Source organism: Phaseolus vulgaris, chromosome 11 (genome assembly GCF_000499845.2).
Source record: "Phaseolus vulgaris cultivar G19833 chromosome 11, P. vulgaris v2.0, whole genome shotgun sequence".
Taxonomy (NCBI): domain Eukaryota; kingdom Viridiplantae; phylum Streptophyta; class Magnoliopsida; order Fabales; family Fabaceae; genus Phaseolus; species Phaseolus vulgaris.
Genome location: NC_023749.2, coordinates 13,073,399 through 13,092,788, shown reverse-complemented (window position 1 = coordinate 13,092,788; position 19,390 = coordinate 13,073,399). Strand labels below are relative to the sequence as shown.

The 19,390-nt window shown below is 33.8% G+C and overlaps 1 protein-coding gene across 1 annotated transcript; it reads left to right on the top strand.

Annotated features, from left to right (window-relative positions):
* The first annotated feature begins 16,874 nt into the window (after positions 1-16,874).
* On the top strand, positions 16,875-18,071 carry LOC137834636 (uncharacterized). Its single transcript, XM_068642724.1, has one exon. The coding sequence runs from the start codon at positions 16,875-16,877 to the stop codon at positions 18,069-18,071; it is 1,197 nt and encodes a 398-aa protein (XP_068498825.1).
* The last annotated feature ends 1,319 nt before the right edge of the window (positions 18,072-19,390 follow it).

Below are 19,390 nucleotides of genomic sequence, written 5' to 3'. Positions count from 1 at the left end.
CCCTATAGCCTTTAGTTCCCAATCTCCATCAGATGTAGGTTTTCCATTAGGTATATCATCAGATATATATTTCTCACATTAACCAATGGGCCTTTTATTCTATTATTATTATTAAATCATATTCGGGCCCAAAGCCCAAACTCTAAGTCATGTGAGTCACTTTATAGAAATTAATTTACATAATTTCTTACATTCTCCCACTTGACTCATATGAGTTATAATACTTTCATGATTTAATAATTACATAAATGCGCATTTAAAAGGCCTTACATAAATTGGTTCTATCATTAATCATAATCAAGGATACAGAAATAATAAGAGTTATGGCGGTTATATGTCATTTCAATCGACACATTTCCTTCCATGTACTACTATATCATCCTTTCTCTTTAATATGACTTTATAGTGAGAAATTCATAATAGGTTCAAACATAATGTCATTGTCATCAATAACAACATAATTTGTTTTCCACAACATAATAACATAATTTGCATGCATATACATAAAGTAGAAAACAACATAAATTTCAGAAACTTTATTTATCAATGAGCTCAAAGTGTCAAATAAGCATTAATAACAACATTCATAGTTCACTAGTAACATAATGCCCATATTTACAACATGACCAGTAAATGTTTTGGGCGGTAACCCTTTTGTTAAAGGGTCAGCAATCATAAGATCAGTGCTAATACGTTCTATTGACACTTTATGTTTTTGAACTTCTTCTTTAACGACAAAGTATTTCAATTCCATATGTTTAGCACCTTTGGAATACTTGTCGTTTTTAGAAAAGAAGACTGCTGCGGAGTTATCACAATAAATTTTCAGCGGCTTGGCAATACTGTCAACAATTCCAAGTCCTGAAATAAAATTCCGCAACCAATTAGCCTGAACTGTGGCCTCAAAGCATGCCACAAATTCAGCTTCCATAGTGGACGCAGCAATGACTGACTGCTTCGCACTTTTCCATGAAATCGCTCCTCTGGCTAAAAGATACACATAACCAAAAGTAGACTTTCGTGTATCCACACAGCCAGCAAAATCTGAATCTGTATATCCAATCACCTCAAGATGATTAGATCTTTTATAAGTAAGCATGTGATCCTTCGTTCCTTGCAAGTATCTTAAAACTTTCTTTGCAGCTTTCCAATGATCCAATCCTGGATTACTCTGGTATCTTCCAAGCATACCAACTGCAAAACTAATATCTGGTCGTGTACAAGTTTGAGCATACATTAAACTCCCAACAATAGATGCATAAGGTATATTCTCCATCTGTTTCCGTTCCAAATCATTTTTTGGACATTGCATGAGACTAAATTTGTCTCCTTTCTGTATTGGAACAGGAGATGTTGAACATTTATCCATTTTGAATCTCTCTAAAACTTTATTAATATATGATTTCTGAGACAAACCTAACAATCCTTATGATCTGTCACGGAATATTTCAATTCCTATCACATAGTATGCCTCACCCATATCTTTCATCTCAAAGTTATTAGAGAGAAACTTTTTAGTCTCACTTAATAGACCAAGATCATTAGTTGCCATGAGAGTCACATATAGTCTTAAAGACCCATTTACACCCGACTCTCTTGCATCCTTCTGACAATTCTATAAGGCCCCATACATCATTCTATGCCATTGATTTAAGCTCATCTTTCATAGCATCTAACCACTTATCAGAATTATCATCATTGATGGCGTCTGAAAATGAAACTGGATCATTATCAATACCTAAGTCATTTTCTGACTCTTGTAGATAAACCACATAATCATTCGAAATAGCAGACTTTCTTTCTCTTTGAGATCTTCTTAATACTATTTCTTGTGGTTGTTCTACTACAGGTTCATTGTTAACTTCATGATCATTAATTTGTTGTTCTTCTTCATCGTTGAGTGATTCAACTACATTAGGAACAACAATACTTGAAGTAGAGGTACTAGTTAAAGGAACTTGTACTCTAACTTCCTTAATCTCCACATTTTGTGAAGTATCACTCCCACTGGTTTCACCATTTTCAATGAACCGTGCATTTCCATATTCAACAATTCTTGTGCTATGGGTAGGACAGTAAAACATATACCCTTTTGACTTTGCTGGATAACCAATGAAATATCCACTGATTGTTCTTGCATCCAATTTCTTCTCTTGTGGATTGTATATTCTGACTTCTGCCTGACATCCTCAAACATGCAGGTGTCTCAAACTGGGTTTCCTTCCTCTCTACAATTCAAAAAGGTGTTTGAACTGCCTTACTAGGAACCCTGTTCAACATATACATGACAGTTTTTAAAGCATACATCCACAATGAAACATGTACAGTTGACTTACTTAACATGCTCCTAACCATATCCATTAAGGTTCGATTACGCCTTTCTGAAACACCATTTTGTTGTGGTGTACCTGGCATTGTGTATTGAGCACAAATACCACGTCTCTCAAGGAACTTAGCAAACGAACCAAGGTGTTGTCCACTTTCATCATACTTTCCATAATATTCATCACCTCTATCTGACCTGAATATTTTCACCTTTCTGTCTAATTGTCTTTCCACTTCATTTATATAAACTTCTAAGGCATTCACTGCTTGCGATTTTTCATGCAGTAAATAGACATAACCATAACGTGAAAAATCATCAGTAAAGGTGATAAAATACCTTTCTTTATTGAAAGAACTTGTATCAAAAGGTCCACATATATCAATGTGTATAATTTCAAGAAGCTGAGTACTTCTTGTGGCTCCCTTCTTTGTTTTTTTGTTTGTTTGCCTTTAATACAATCCACACATACATTCAGATCAGTAATATCCAAACTCGGAAGTATTTCATTCTTTACCAATCTCTCCATCCTTTCTTTAGAAATATGTCCCAAACGTTTGTGCCACAAGAAAGCAGAACATTCATTCACTAAACTACGTTTAGTGCCAACATTATGATGCGGGGTCATAAGAGTTTCAACATATAGATTATCAAGGTTCAATTTATATAATCCATCATAAAGAGTACCAGATACAATCAAATAGGTATGCTGATATAAACTGAAACATCCATTCCCAAATTTAAAAGAGTATGCGGCAACATCAAGTTTAGAAAATGAAACTAAATTCCTAGATATACTAGGTACATAAAAAGCATCCATCAAGTCTAAATAAAATCCAATGTCGAGGATTAAACGATAAGTCCCGACTGCTTCCATTGGAACCTTCTCTCTATTCCCATGAAGACAAACTTTTCATTTGGCTTTATGGTTCTGGTTAAAAGGAATCCTTGCATCATGTTAGAAACATGAGTTGTGCATCCAGAATCAATCCACCAAGAATTATGTCAAACTTCAGTTAAGTTTGATTCAAAACATACATAATAAGCATTATGCTTACCCTTCTTTTCGAACCAAGCCTTACGTTTCAGACAATCCTTTTGGAAATGTCCAGATTTCTTGCATAAATGACATTTGTCATTCTTCTTCTGGAGCTTAGTAGAGGACTCATTTATCTTCAGTGGTCCTTTACCCTTTCCATGTTTCTTGAAGACCTTCTTTCCAGCTCCCTGATTGTTCACATAATGTATAGAGTGGTTTCCTTGATTTTTTCAATCTAGTCTCTTTCTGAACTAACATGTTATAGTTCTCATCCACTGCCATTCCAATAGACTTAAGTCTTGCCGCAATATTAGTCATTTCAATGACATGTTCGTGCATAGTACGAGAACCATCAAATTCCATGGTGATTAATGTACTCATTAATGTCCCAACAAGAGACTTATCAGTAGTTTGGGAGTTCTCATCCACTGCCATTCCAATAGACTTAAGTCTTGCCGCAATATTAGTCATTTCAATGACATGTTCGTGCATAGTACGAGAACCATCAAATTCCATGGTGGTTAATGTACTCATTAATGTCCCAACAAGAGACTTATCAGTAGTTTGGGAGTTCTCATCCACTGCCATTCCAATAGACTTAAGCCTTGCCGCAATATTAGTCATTTCAATGACATGTTCGTGCATAGTACGAGAACCATCAAATTCCATGGTGGTTAATGTACTCATTAATGTCCCAACAAGAGACTTATCAGTAGTTTGAGAGCGCTCTTCCACAAATTTCATAAATTCTTTTGCACTATCAGTTTTGGGAAGAGCCGACTTAATATTACTTGTTATGCTCATTCGCATAAAGATACAGGAACAGATACTTGATCACACATGCTTAACATTGATACTTTGAGTCATAAACTAAACATACAATACAGATTCAGAAAACATTCTATGTATACTAATGTTCTCCTTTGGGAGATTCATTAATACACAAAACATAATGATGCTAATAGGATTAACTTTATTTGGTAAGATATATGCATTAACTAGAAACACTTGTTATCTTTGGATATACAAGCAAAACTAATAACACATACTCACTACCAACAATCATATCCATTAATTATAAGGAGAACTAATCAACCTTTGGGTGATCCAAAAATGCCCTATAATAATGAATTTCCATTTACCCATATATATAAATAATTTAGCATCCATTCTATAGGTAATTGGAATAAAATTTATCAGTAATCTGGAATGAAATAAAACTTAAAGATTTGATCACTTTGGTTATTAACAAATCTATCATACAAATAATTCCAGAAATTATATCATTAATTGAAATAAAATTCATCCATAATTTGGAATTAAATAAAACTTAAAGATTTGATCACTTTGGTGATTACAAATCTATCATACAAATAATTCCATAAATAATATCATTATATGAAATAAAATTCCATCCATAATTTGGAATTAAATAAAACTTAAAGATTTGATCACTTTGGTGATTACAAATCCATCATACAAGTAATTCCAAAATTTCAATTTAAAATTAAATACATAAAGCGGAAAAATAATTTTTCATTCCTCACTTTCAATCAATTAATTAAACTTTAATTTAATGCAAATTAAATTACATTATGACATAATAAAATTTCATTAAAAATTTAATTAAACTTTAATTTAATGCAAATAAAATTACATTAAAACATAATAAAATTTCATTAAAACTTTAATTAAACTTTAATTTAATGCAAATAAAATTACATGAAAACATAATAAAATTTCATTAAAACTTTAATTAAGCATTAATTTAATTCAAATAAAATTACATTGTAACATAAAAAAAAATTCTTTAAAATTACATTACAAATATAATAAAAAAAATTTAAAAAAAAATTCATACATGATACTATTTTATTTTCCCGTAACACAAATGCAACCAAATTAGTTGATACTATTCACAATAATAGGTGCATCCAAAAGGGACGTAAGGTGCAGGGAAGAATATAACAAACACTTAAAATAAATTTTGATGAATAATGGGCCATTCCATACGGGTCAACTATTATTGTGAATTCAATAGGTGCAGGAACGAATTCACACGTGCAGTTTCATCCCTTACCCAGGCACCAAACGGTAGTTGATGTAAACCTTAATACATAAACCCTAATAATGTTCTCATATAGATCTTATCATATCATGATTCTCATACAATCAAAGGAATAGACACTTACCTTGATCAATGAGCGATCCTACTTGAGCAATTACTTTATCTCCTTTGTCCCAATATATCTCTTAGCAATTTCGTTCTTGTCACACACTTTCGTGATGGTTAACAGTGAGACAACTATTATTTGCAGAGACAGAACCCTATAGCCTTTAGTTCCCAATCTCCATCAGATATATATTTCTTTCTCACATTAACCAATGGGCCTTTTATTCTATTATTATTATTAAATCATATTCGGGCCCAAAGTCCAAACTCTAAGTCATGTGAGTCACTTTATAGAAATTAACCTATAAAAATATATAATTTTAGGTTTTAATGATATTAAATACTTAATGTTATGAATTTATTAGTTTATCATTTCATATATTTATCAAAACATATTTTTTATTATTATATTTTATTTAAAATATAAAAAAGAATAATATTTAATAAAAAATTAAAATTAAAAACTTCAAAAATCGAACTACATATTTTTATCTATATTTAATTTGAATATATTTTTAATTAAAAATTCAACCAAATCGCGTGGCGAAAACTCTAGCATTCATACATGTATGGTAATTAATTTATGTTCCTTATAGTAACGTTCTGGGATGTTAAATTACCTATTGTATTTTAAATTACAATCTTTATCATTGATTTTTTGTAATTTTTTGAATTTTACAATTTCATTTCCATTTCTTGAATTTTACCATAAAACTTTTAATTTTCTAAATTTTATCACTAAACTTTCAATTTTACAAATTTTAGCATTTGAGTTTTAAAATTATACATATTGGTTAGATTAAAAAGTTCATTATAAAACAATCGTTAAATAATAACTACATTTAGAGATAAAAAATAATTAATCACTATATTAATTAAATTAAATATTATTTTAGAGAAAAAAAAATTATTGGTATTTAAAGTGATTTCTATTATTGATACAAATTTACAAAATATTTTCTAAATTGATATCTAAAGTTACCAAACTTTTAGTTACTGATATTTTATATTTTAAATCAGTATTTAAAAGATTAATAAAGACTACTTTAAAATATAATAGAGTTATTAATTAATACTTAAATATTAATGTAGAAACTATTTTATACATTTTTATTAATATATAAACTACTTTAAACACAAATAATTTTGTTTTTATAAATGCCTATGATTTAGTTTTTAGTTTTTAAAAATAATATTTATTTAATAATTTTTTTTAATAATTGTGTAGTTAAAATTAAAAAAATTCTTATAATTAAATTTAATTATTTATATTATATATATATATATATATATTATTTAAAAATAGTTTTAAATTTTCTAACAAAGTTTTTCATTTTATCTTATTATATAGCCTATGTCGATGTATTATTTATTTCATCTTTATCTAGATATTAATCTGGATAAAATGTTTAAAATATAAGTGGAGGTAGGGTTTTTAACATGAATATATATAGTTGAGGAAATTAAAGTATTACGATGGTAAACCTGTTGCGTATAATAAAATACAAATAAGTTAAAGAAACAGATCAATATTTAAGAATATAAATAACAAAGTATTATTTACGGATTTTTACTTCCAAATATGAATCTGTAAGTAAATTAAACAATACTTACAGATATTAGTCATGGACAACCTTACCTACGGATATTACCTATAGATTCTGAATCCGTAAGTAAATTTAGCATTACCTACCAATTATTACCCACGAAACTTATTATCTACCAACTTTTATTCACAGATATCTATTACCTACCAACTATTACTCACAAATCTCTATTACCTACAAACTATCAGTCACGAATCTCTATTACCTACCAATTGTTATCATAATAATTATATACATAATATTAAAAATATTATTATAATATAAATAATTATAAAATTATAATTAATATTCATAAATAATAATAATAATAAATAATAATAATTATAACTAATAAATATACATATTATTAATATTATAAAATTAATAATAATAATATAATTAATATAATTAATATTATATTAATAACACGAATAATATTATTATTAATAATAATAATATTTAATAATAATAATATTTAATAATTTTAATAATATTAAATATATGAATAATATTATTAATTTTTATTTTATTAATTATATTAATATTGATAACCATACTAATAAATATATAAATGATAAAAATTTTGAATATTTTTTAAAGAACTTGATCTTTTAAGTCCCACCTACTACATATTCTTCCATAGATAAATTAATTAATAATTAGCTATATTTAATTAAATAATATCCAACTGTATTATTTATAAAAGAAAGAAAGTCAAACAAATGCTGAATTAATTCAACCATACCTGATTCACTTCATTGAATTTATAAAGACAAAATCACGTTACCTAATATGTTTTGATGCATTATGTTATTTGCGGTCGGATTCAACCTCTTTCCACCCTCCAATTGGTATTGTTAGGAGATTTTATAATTAATTTATATTATATAAATAATATAAATTTTATTTTAAAGAATTGATTTTTATTAAATTAAGTTAAATTTAAATTTTACTTTTAAGAATAATATTATAACTATTCATAACTTATTCTAATTAAATTTGTTGAGTTCATCATAATATTTATTATCAAGTTCTTGTATCTTACATTCCAATATCCGATCTACAACGTAAAACGATGTGTTAAGATCTTATATTAATTAGAAGTGTGATTAAATTATCATATATAAAATATAAATAAATCTGATTTTAAAAATCAAATTTTTGAGAATTACATCCACCATCATAGTATTTCAAAATTGACTGCACCAAAAATGGAGTTAATGTTGGGAGTGATTTTGGATAAATTTTATAATTTATATTAGTAATTTATTTTATCTCTTAGTGCATGTTTGGATCAGGGTGCATCCCCTGTTTGGATCCACGTAAAAGAGAGCAGGTGAAAGGGCGCAGAAGGATTAAAGTTGCAGAAAAGTAAGGAAGAGAATAGAGGAAGTTATTCTTAAATATATAAAATGACCTATATATCATCATTCTTTTATAATATTTACCATTCACATTCCAATTTTTTTAAACTATACCGCACATGTCATAAAAAATATTAAATATATTTTATTCTAAATATATTTAAATAATGATAATAAATATTAATTAAAATCATCTAATTTTATTTTAAATAAACTGTAAATATCCAAGAAATATTTAATATATTCATAATAAAAATAAATATATTAAATATATTTTTAATAAAATGAAAATACCTATATACCTAAAAATATATTTATATATTTATAATAATAAAAATTATTATATTTAAATTATATACTACAATAATCTATATTTTGATTTATTAATGTAAATATAAAATTCATTTAAATATTTAACTTCTAATAAGGATTAAAATGTTATTATTGAAGATGTCTTTTCTTTTTCGAATTAACATTATTATTATGTTCATTTTTTCATAATTTTAAAATTACAAACAATTTAACATGTTTTTATCTATTTTCGGATCAAATGTAATGACTTTATATTATATATTTTGACAATTAGTTAATATTCTAAATATCTATTTAAAAAAAATATTTATTGATAATAATAAAAATTATTATTAAAAATAATTATATTTATATAACATAACATAATTTAAGGAATCATAAATAATATTAAAATTATGTAAATAAATTAACTTAAGTAAAAAAATAATTAAATTAATAAAATGTTAAATAATAAAATTATACTTAAATTTTAAATTATAATTCATTATTTCTTTCAATTTTACATTTTTTTTGTTTTATTTATAAATTAAACTTTAAATTATTTTAATTAACTAAAATATGTAAAAAAATAATAATTATTATTTATTCTTCTTTTATATAGAAAGATAAATTTGTAATAACTTTTACTATTTAAAATAATTTATAATATTCTTACAACCATCACATCACTCACCAATTTCAATAAACTTTCTTCACACATCCACTCTAACATATCTCATTTCAAATAATCTCAATTTTCTTCACACTTTTACTCACCTATCCTCAACTTTCCACTCTCCAACACCTTCTAATCCAAAGAAAGCCTCAAATTGAGAGTACATTGCATCGTAAGGGAGGGCTGGAGCGGAACTGGTTAAAGAAAGCATCTCCGTACCTAATGTCGAAAGCCAAAAGCCAGGTTCGTGATTCAGAAGGTTTCGTGGACGAGAATCACTTTTGTTGTTTGGCCTTTGGCAACAAACGAAGTACGGAGACAGCTCAGCACGTATGAGCCACACTTCAGACAACGACACTACATGACTCAAACAGTGACATTTAAGATATATATATATATATATATATATAACATTACTACATCAATTATTTAAATCGATAATAAAAATTTATATATGTTTTTATTGAGAATGAGTAAAATCAATTGTGGTGGATGTTATTTTTTTTATAAATTAATTGATTATTTTTGTAAAAGAATGTCAAGCTTTATAGTTCAAAGTCAAATATTGATTTATTTGTACATAACTTTTTGGTCGACTAAATTAGTAAAGTTTTAGAATAATTGAATAGAAGTGAGTGAAATATTGACATGATATTTATACGTCTTTAGGTTTGTATAATTTCTTAATAATTGATTAAGTTACTGAATATAAAGTTAACTTCTACGCGAACGTGAATCAGTTAACTTTTCAGTATTAACAAAGTATATAACTTATATATTTATTTTTTAAAATTTAATTAAATATAAAAATGAAACATATTTTTATAAAAATAAATCTAATTTATTTATCTAATATGTAAAACTTAAAAAAAATGATATAATTTCATTTAAGATATTTTATCTGTTTTAATCATTATTAGTAAAAAAGATACTTTAGTCCATTCTCTCAAATTCACTTCTTAAAATAAACAAAGTCTAAATGAAGTTCATGTAGAAATAATAAAAGATTAATTTACAACTAAAAAAATTATGAGAATAAAATGAATCTTAATAATGTATATATAATATAGAAATTCTTGATTATATATGATGTGTTTTTTATTTTTATAATTATAAAAAAAATACAATAAGCTTTTGAGTTTCTAATTTCTAAAAAGATTATTGTAAATATCTTCGTTAATACTGTGTTAAAGCCATGTCAGAAAATAAAAGGACGTTTATTTAGATTTGAAAATTTACCAGAGTTTGATACGTGTCAAACATAGGAAGAGGTGTGTTCAAGTTCAAGTTTCATATATAGCTTAACACTATTATCAATTCCATGTTTAACCTATGAAAGGTAGAAAACTAGGGACTAAAATCACATATAACACGTCATCATAAGGTAGAATAGACGGTTAATGTTAACATATTTAATCTTTCACCAAAATCATAAACGAAAGGTTCATAATGTTCTATTGTCTACACCTTTCTCCATCCTCTAACCAAAGCAATCCAACCTCATTTGTTAGGTCTACAATCACTTCAGCTTGCCATCCCACAGTAATCACGATGGTCGAAAAAGGGACCCGCTTCAACCATCATGAACTTGGGCATCATAAGAATCTTGGGTGACAAAGTTATAGAAAAACCCAATGTTGACCAGTAATTATTGGTAGGGCTCATGCTATGTACATAGATTCGGAAGAGCAAGGTTGACAGAACGGAGTTGGCAAAACAATAATTGGAAGTGGAGTGGAGAAGAAGGCCGTTTCAATGAGAAGTTGAACAAATAATGATTTTGATGTGTGAATTGGATGATATAGAGCTGAATAGAGAAGGGGGAGATATATGGTCGTGGAAAGAAGAGGAGGCTGATGTTTATACGGTAATTTCAGCTTACAATAAACTTCTAAATGATGTTATGGGTAAACTTCTAAATGATGTTTATTAAATCACTTCCTTCTATACAAGTCCTAACTTGAAGAGTGTTGTAAAACAGGGTGACCACAAAAGTTAATCTGAATAGAAGAGGATTATAGTTACAAAGTCTATTGTGTGTCATGTGTGGCCAAAAAAAAGGAGACTTTAAACCATTTGTTTTTAACTTGCATTGTTGCTAAGGCTGTTTGGAGCTTATATTATAATTGGATTGAAGAGGATATTGTACTCCATAGTGAACCAACACAACATCTCAATCCGTTCACAATACTAAGACTGAATGTTGCTATAAATAGAGTGTGGGGTGCCATGTGGATAGTCATTATTGAGAAAATTTGGAGACAGAAATAATATTGCTATCAGGAAGGCTAGATTGATGGGAAAAACGCACGCGGAAGCAACACACAGAATCACGAATCAACTGCAGAAAAATAAACGACACAAGATTTAACGTGGTTCGGTCGCCAACTGCAACCTACATCCACCTAGGCAACTATTAGGTTTTCATTTTATCCTGTTGCACACCAATTACAAGTACAATGATCTCTTTAAATAGAGATAAATAGAGATAATAAAGGGACACAATGATTAAGCCCACTCAATAAAACATGGTGTCTACTCAGCCCAACCCAATTGGTCCAGACTTCATACCCAACAATCTCCCACTTGAAGTCACGGAACAATGTTCATCTGCGCTTCAACTATGTACATGTACTTCTGTAATCTGTCGACGAAACTCAATGTTCTACCACTAGTTGCCACTAGTCTTCTTAATCATTTTGAAGACTTCGTTAAAACTCCCATGAGTTTCAACACGTCAGTCACTGACCGAATCTCTATTCCTACCGACTCCCACTTACAGAAACTGCCGGATCCTGGAACAACCTGAGAACAAACACTTTCCATATTCAACAAGAAATTTTCTAGAGAAGTTTCAACCGCTGGAATACTGGTTCTCCTAACCCACTGTCGTCTAGGAACCTTATCTGAAGCACGACCCGTGCTCCCACTGCCACAAGTACCTCTGACTGGTCTACCTGAACCTTTTCATGCTCGTTCATCCTGAATCTGACCTGTGGCTCTGGGTTTCTCTCTTGTAAAGACAACCCTCTTCTGCCCACAAGATTCTGTGAACCGGACTTTGTTTATCTTCTGAACTAGGATGGTCACTCCCTCAAACGCGGTAATCCGACCATATACAACGAACCTCTCTTTCTTCCGCAGGCCATGACAAGATTTCCCTTGACGACCTTCCACTGTTGATTTCTGAACTTCACTTCATGTCCCTGTTAATCCAATTGCCTAATAGAAATCAAACTTTTTTTCAAGCTTGGAACAACTCTGACATCCTTCAAAGTCTAGAAACCAACTGGTGTCTTCAACAATATGTCACCCATGCCCGTAACATCAAGAGTTCTGTTGTCCGCTAGTCTTACCTTTCCAAAGTCTCCAATAACTAGATTCTCCAATGCTTCAGTATCCATGACCCAGGAATCCACACTGCTATCCACGCAACAGACTAAAATGTCCTCGTCCGCGAAGTCTTCTGCAATGTTGACTTATTTATCATTAGGGCATTGATTCCTGAAATGCCCCACCTCCTTACAGTTCCAACATGTTACACTTGAGCAATCCCGAGTCTTTGACTGACTCCTTCTTTTGTTCTTGCTCCCACTATCTCTGATATTTCTCTTACCTCTGATGACATATAGCGATTCACTAGATAAATCCCCAGAACTCCTTCTTCAGACATCCTCACCAAGAATGAGATCACGAATCTTCTCAAAAGTGAATCAATCAGATCCCGCTGAACTGGTAACTACTGTAACCGTTCCGGACCAACTGTCAGGCAAAGACAATAGCAGCAGTAAAGCTTGAACTTCATCATCGAACTTAATGCCCACTGACATAAGTCTGGCTAAGATCATATTGATGTGCTCAGTAACTGAACTCGCAAATTCTCAAATTGCATTTTCCACAAACTGAAATTTGTACCATCGAATTTTCAATTCGGAACTTCTCGTCTTCTGCCAACCATCTCAAACAACTAGTCGAGATACTCGGTACAACTAATTTCAGATCTTGACAATTTTTTTTTTTTTTTTAAATCAAAACCACAAAAATTGCACCACCCAAAATCAGTCACCAACAGATTTGGTTGCAGTCCCCAATGCACTAGCGCTCTGCCGCACTGGACCGCAGCTGCCAGGACGCGCACCGCCACTGTTCGTCCTTTGCACCACCACCGTCGCTGGTCACCGCTGTCACACTGCACTCTGTGTCGTCTCAGACCAGCACACCTGCAGAACGCACATGCAACCCTAACTTTGGGATGTCATTGTCGCCTCTACGAAACCCTAGCTTTGGGATGCCACTGCAACCCCTGCGAAACCCTAGCTTTGGGATGCTATTGCTGCTTCTGCAAAACCCTAGCTTTGGGACACTACTGCAGTCGCAATTTTCAAGTCTCGTCGATTAATTTCTGCTGATCGGATCTCTGGTGTGTAAACGAACCAAGGCTCTTGATACCACTTGATGGGAAAAACGCACGCGGAAGCAACACACACAATCACAAATCAACTGCAGAAAAATAAACGACACAAGATTTAACGTGGTTCGGTCGCCAACTGCAACCTACATCCACACGGGCAACTATTAGGTTTTCATTTTGTCCTGTTGCAAACCAATTACAAGTACAATGATCTCTTTAAATAGAGATAAATAGAGATGATAAAGGGACACAATGATTAAGCCCACTCAATAAAACATGGTGTCTACTCAGCCCAACCCAATTGGTCCAGACTTCATACCCAACAATCTCTCACTTGAAGTCATGGAACAATGTTCACCTATGCTTCATTTGTGTACAATGATTAAGCTCACTCACTAAACATGGTGTCTAGTTAGCCCAACCCAATTGGTCTTGACTTCATACCCAACATCGATATGATTTTTCAGAATATTTTACTCTAGCTCAATTGAAATCATGGTCATAGATAACTGGTAAAAAAAAAATTAGCAAACTTTTCTTACTTAGACTAGTGTCTTAATCCTTTAAAATCTATAAAAGAAAATAGAGTGAGTAAAATATGTCATCGTATTGGTTTTGCTATGAAAATATGAAAAAAAATATAATTTCACCTTACCATGAGATGTTGGGAGGTTGGCTTTTGTTTTTTGCAGGGGTGTAGAGAGACAACTCAATTGGTTACTGAAAGATAAAGTATACCTGAATTGAATTAGCTTGGACACATATCTGGAAGCAAAATTCTATTGTTCTTCTGCATTTTGATTTGGAACAGTGTCTTGTGCCTTATCTTTTCTTGTCAACGGCTTTATGGTTTCAACCTTTAGGTTATTGTTTTGGTGAATATGTGCTTGTTGGACTAGAATTTTTTCCCTCTGCAATTTAGCTTCTTTAATTTATTTTTTTATTTGGGTAATAACAATTCTCTTGTATTTTTGTTTAGGCTTAACAAGTTTCAAGTCCTTACTACATTTGGGTTTCTGAATTAAGTCCCCATTAAATTTTCTTGGTATATTGGGCACTTAAAAATTCTATATTTTTCAATTAAGTTTCTAACGTCTAATTTTTCCATTAATTGGATGACATGACTATTATCTTGCATTGCCAACTTACTTAGTTATCTCCACATGCTATTTTATGTTAATATTAAATGACATAGTTTTGTGGTTAATATAACAATTGATTTTTATTGTTTGATGATGGTAAACAAAAGCGAAAAGGAAAACAAAATGAAAACGTAAATAGAGTGTTGGGAGACTACGAAACAAGCATGAGGTTGAATAGCAAAACAAACTGTACCGACCAGGTCATCGGGTATGATGACGTGTCTAGCACGTGACTATGTGGGGCGTGCTAAGCAGAATACGTGGACAAGAGGAAGATGAATAGTTCGGAAGCGAGCATAGTCGCCGATTCGTGGAACTGGCGTTCTATAGTGAACATGGTCGGTTGTCGCCGGATTTGTGTGTGATCGACGTGATACGTAATGGAAGATCAGGTGGTCTAACATCGCCACAAGGAGCACATCGCCGAATCTCCCGGTAAGCTTAGTTGAAGCTGCTAGAGGCTCGGAAGAGTAAGTTCAAGCGTATAAGTTAGGTAAGATGATTGTTGCGCCAACATAGGGCGTGAAGGTCGTGTGGGTTGAAGGGAACATCACAGCTTGTCCATCAGCGACAGGATTCCCAGAGTGGACATTCGTTGGTGGCAAGGTTTCCTCAGCTAGAACATGCATGGCGTACAATAAGGAAGGTGCCACTTGCGACAAGCGATATCACAGAGATGGTGCACTTTGCTGCATCCGATACTCGCCTTGTCAGGTGGTGTTCCAGAGCATATTACGTGCTAGATTACTCCTTGAGTAGGAGACTTAGCCGCGCGACTGGTTATTACACAGAAATAACGCTCAAGTTACCCCAACCTAGATGACGACACGTGTAGGGTTGGATGCAATATGGAAATGACGCTCGAGTTATCCTAGCTCAGATGATGACACGTGTAGGGCTGGGTGCTACCTGCTACCCCAGCCCAGATGGTGACACGTGCAGGGTTGGATGCGAGCCACGCGTCCAAAGCGTAACTTCCTGGAGAGAGAAAAAACCTAGCTATAAAGGTAAATTTAACAGAATTTGTAGAGGTACATTTTCATTACGGCTCATTGCTTTGGGTTGAGTGCACTTTAGTACGGTTCTACAGAGTATATTTTTCTCTCAGTTTTTGGGTGTTCTTGTCACTGACTTGAGTGTCGGAGCGCCATCGGCCGCAGAGGCACCACCTTGTGTTTTTCAGGTTCTAAGAGAGGCTATCTGTGGTGTGGACTTGAAGGGCACGTGGTGTCAAGCTAGTGAGGGAGAACGTGACGAGGCAACGCTTTTGCGCTAGGTCAACCGGCAGGAACATCTGGCGCCCACCGTGGGGCCGTATAAGAGGTGATTCCCAACCACAGTTCGAGTTTGTTGAAGTTTTGGTGTTTTATGTTCGACTGCTTGTTGTCGCAGTTGGTTTTCGAAGTTTTACTGTTCGTTCGGAGTTTCTTTGAGTTGCTGAGCTTGCTGAGAAAGGATGAGGACAACGCGGTCTAGTTCAGTCGCGCCGTCAACAGATGAGGATGCTGTGTCTATGACGCAAGTGATGGATGTGATGAGGACGCTGCAGGAGAACGTAGCTGCATCACGTTCTGAGCAAGAGAGAATGCATGAGGCACTGGTGGCTTCACAAGCTAGGAATGAAGAGCTCAACAAGATCAACGAAGAGCTGCATAAAGCTCTTCAAGGACAGATCTGCACCCCCATCCCCACCGCGTAGCTTTCCCATGCCATTTTCTCAGGAGATCATGGACTCGGTGGTCCCTGCAAATACGGTGGCGGTGAAGGCGTCTTTCACTGGAGTGGAGGACCCTGAGGCTCATCTCACGGCATTTCACACTCAGATAATGCTCTCGGGGGGGGTCGGACGCGGTCTACTGTAAGGTGTTCATGAGCACACTCAGTGGAACAGCGCTGGACTGGTTCGTTTGTTTGCCTACTGGCCACATTACCACGTTTCAGCAGTTTTCTAAGATGTTCGTTGAGCAGTACATAGTGAACAAGGCACCGCTGTTGGTGTCTTATGATTTGTTCGACGTGAGGCAGTACCAGGGGGAGTCCCTGAAGGATTTCTTGAATAGGTTCGGAGCTCAAATAGTCCGCTTGCCAGGTAAAGATGAAGAGATGTTTGTACATGCCTTCAAAAAGGGCGTTTTTCCTGGGCCCTTTAGTGAGTCGCTTATCAGGTGTCACCCCGCCACGTTCGCTGAAATCCGGCGACGTGTCGTGGCTCACATCGCCATTGAGAGCGAAGTCTCCGAGAAGAGGGGAAATGTGGCCCCAGCTAAGCCCCGCGCTCAAACAAGGATCCAGCCGCAGAGGGTGATGGAGGCGGCGGCAGAGAAGAGGGATCAGAGGATGCGCCATCCTTATGACCCAAAGAAAGGTAAGGGGAAGGGGCCGGGGAAGCCCAGAGAGGCTAATCGCCCGCCAAGGTATGAATTCGTGATGGGGTTGGCGGACCTGATTGCCATCCCAAATATCGTTGCCAGGCTCAAAGTGCTTGAGAAAACAACAGACAAGGTGTTGGGACCAAAGCCAGACGCATGGTGTGAGTTCCACAAGAGCTTTGGCCACTCTCTCAACTCGTGTTTGGCTTTGGGGTACCAACTCGCCGAGTTGGTCAAATGTGGGTTCTTGAAGGATTACTTGCTGGAGAAGAAAGCGGGCCAGTCATCGGGCTCCCAACCGGCGGGTGGCGAGGGACAACAACACAAGGTACCCATTCACGGCGAGATCCACACCATTGCTGGTGGGTTCTCGGGTGGCGGGTGCACTGCATCACAACGAAAGAAGTACGCAAGGTCTGTGATGTCAGTGGAGGTTTTTGAAGACCACTCGCCCGACGTGGACATCATGTTCACCAAGGACGACCTTAGGGATGTCGTGCCCCACGACAATGACCCTATCGTAATCTCGCTCATCACGGCAGGAATGACTGTTCATCGAGTGCTGGTCGATCAAGGAAGTTCGACAGATGTGATGTTTTGGCCGACTTTTGAGAATGTACAATTATCCCCCGACCAGCTGAGGCCATACGGGGGCTGCCTGTACGGTTTCGCCGGGGACCAGGTGGAGATTAGGTGATATGATTCCAATAGCACAATATGAATGATTCTTGACATTCTTAGGAATCAACTTGAGTTTGATATGAGGTAGGCACTTTTTCATAGAATTGGATCAAGGTTCTATGTTCAAGAACTCACCAAGACTAGTACCAAAACCCAAACTCATATGGAAGTTCCATGTATTGTCAAATTGAACCAAAAACAGCAACTAGAAAAGAAGAAGAAGCAAAGCTGAACAACAAAAGCTAAAAGAACCGAAGCAAAACACAAAGGAAATTGAAAAGCCGAACTGAAAAAGCAAAGAATCAAGCTAAGACATGAACATAAAAAGAGAAGGAAGGAAGGAGAAGAGAGAGCTCATGAAGATGGAGGAATGATTGGATGATCACGCCACTTAGAGGATGGAGAGTCCAAGATGAGTGTGCAATGCCGCCACTTGAGGTAACCAAAGAACTCTCAAGATAAGACTAAGTGAGGAAGGCACAAAGCTCTCCAATTCTCTCTCAAATTGAGTAGAGTTTCTCTAATTCAAAATTCAAATCTCAATTTTACAAGAACCCACACCTCTATTTATAGTGTGAGGGGGCTGGAAAATAGGTGGGAAAATTCAAATAAAACTCATTTGAAATTCCCACCAAAAACAAGTCACATGGGAGGTGTGACCTTTTTCTACTATGACACCTCCTAAAAACTACACCTACACCTACTCTCCTAAGTCACATGGACAATGTGACTTTATTTTACATATTCATACTCCTTTATTTAATATCCACACCTCCTACAAGAGTAAATCAAATGATGCTCTTTTATTTAATGCTTGGCCTTGCCCCTCATGGGATGGACTTGGGCTTGTTGGGCTTTGGCCTTCTTGGGCTTGGGCTTTGGGCTTGGGCCTCAGCTTTATTTTATGTCTTCTTTTAATTTTGAGAAGACTAGAAGGAAGAACTTCAAATGTGAAGACGAATGTCCTCTTCCTTCATTAATAAAAACCTCCTTTATTTGATTCTCATCATACTCCTCGAGTTGGAGAGAATTCGTCCACGAAATTCTGAATCCCTGCATATAGCAAAGTCAGTTTATTTTTAAAAGTGGAAGAAAAAGGTAAACATGACTTAGCATTTGTAAACAATGGGATATCAGAAAAGGAGGTTCTAGAAATCGACCAAGTTGGAAAAATTTGTTTGGGAATGATGATATCTTTTGGAAAAAGGCCTCTTAAATGGTGACAACCATTAGGAGGTATGAACAAATCATCCCTAACATTTTTTAACCAAGATGGTGGTGAAGTAAGAACGTTTGGTAATGAAAGAGATAAGGAAGGAAAACACCTTGGATGTG

Bases quoted from the DNA above. Each gene is read 5' to 3' on its own strand.
- LOC137834636 (XM_068642724.1), top strand. From the start codon at position 16,875: ATGAGCACACTCAGTGGAACAGCGCTGGACTGGTTCGTTTGTTTGCCT.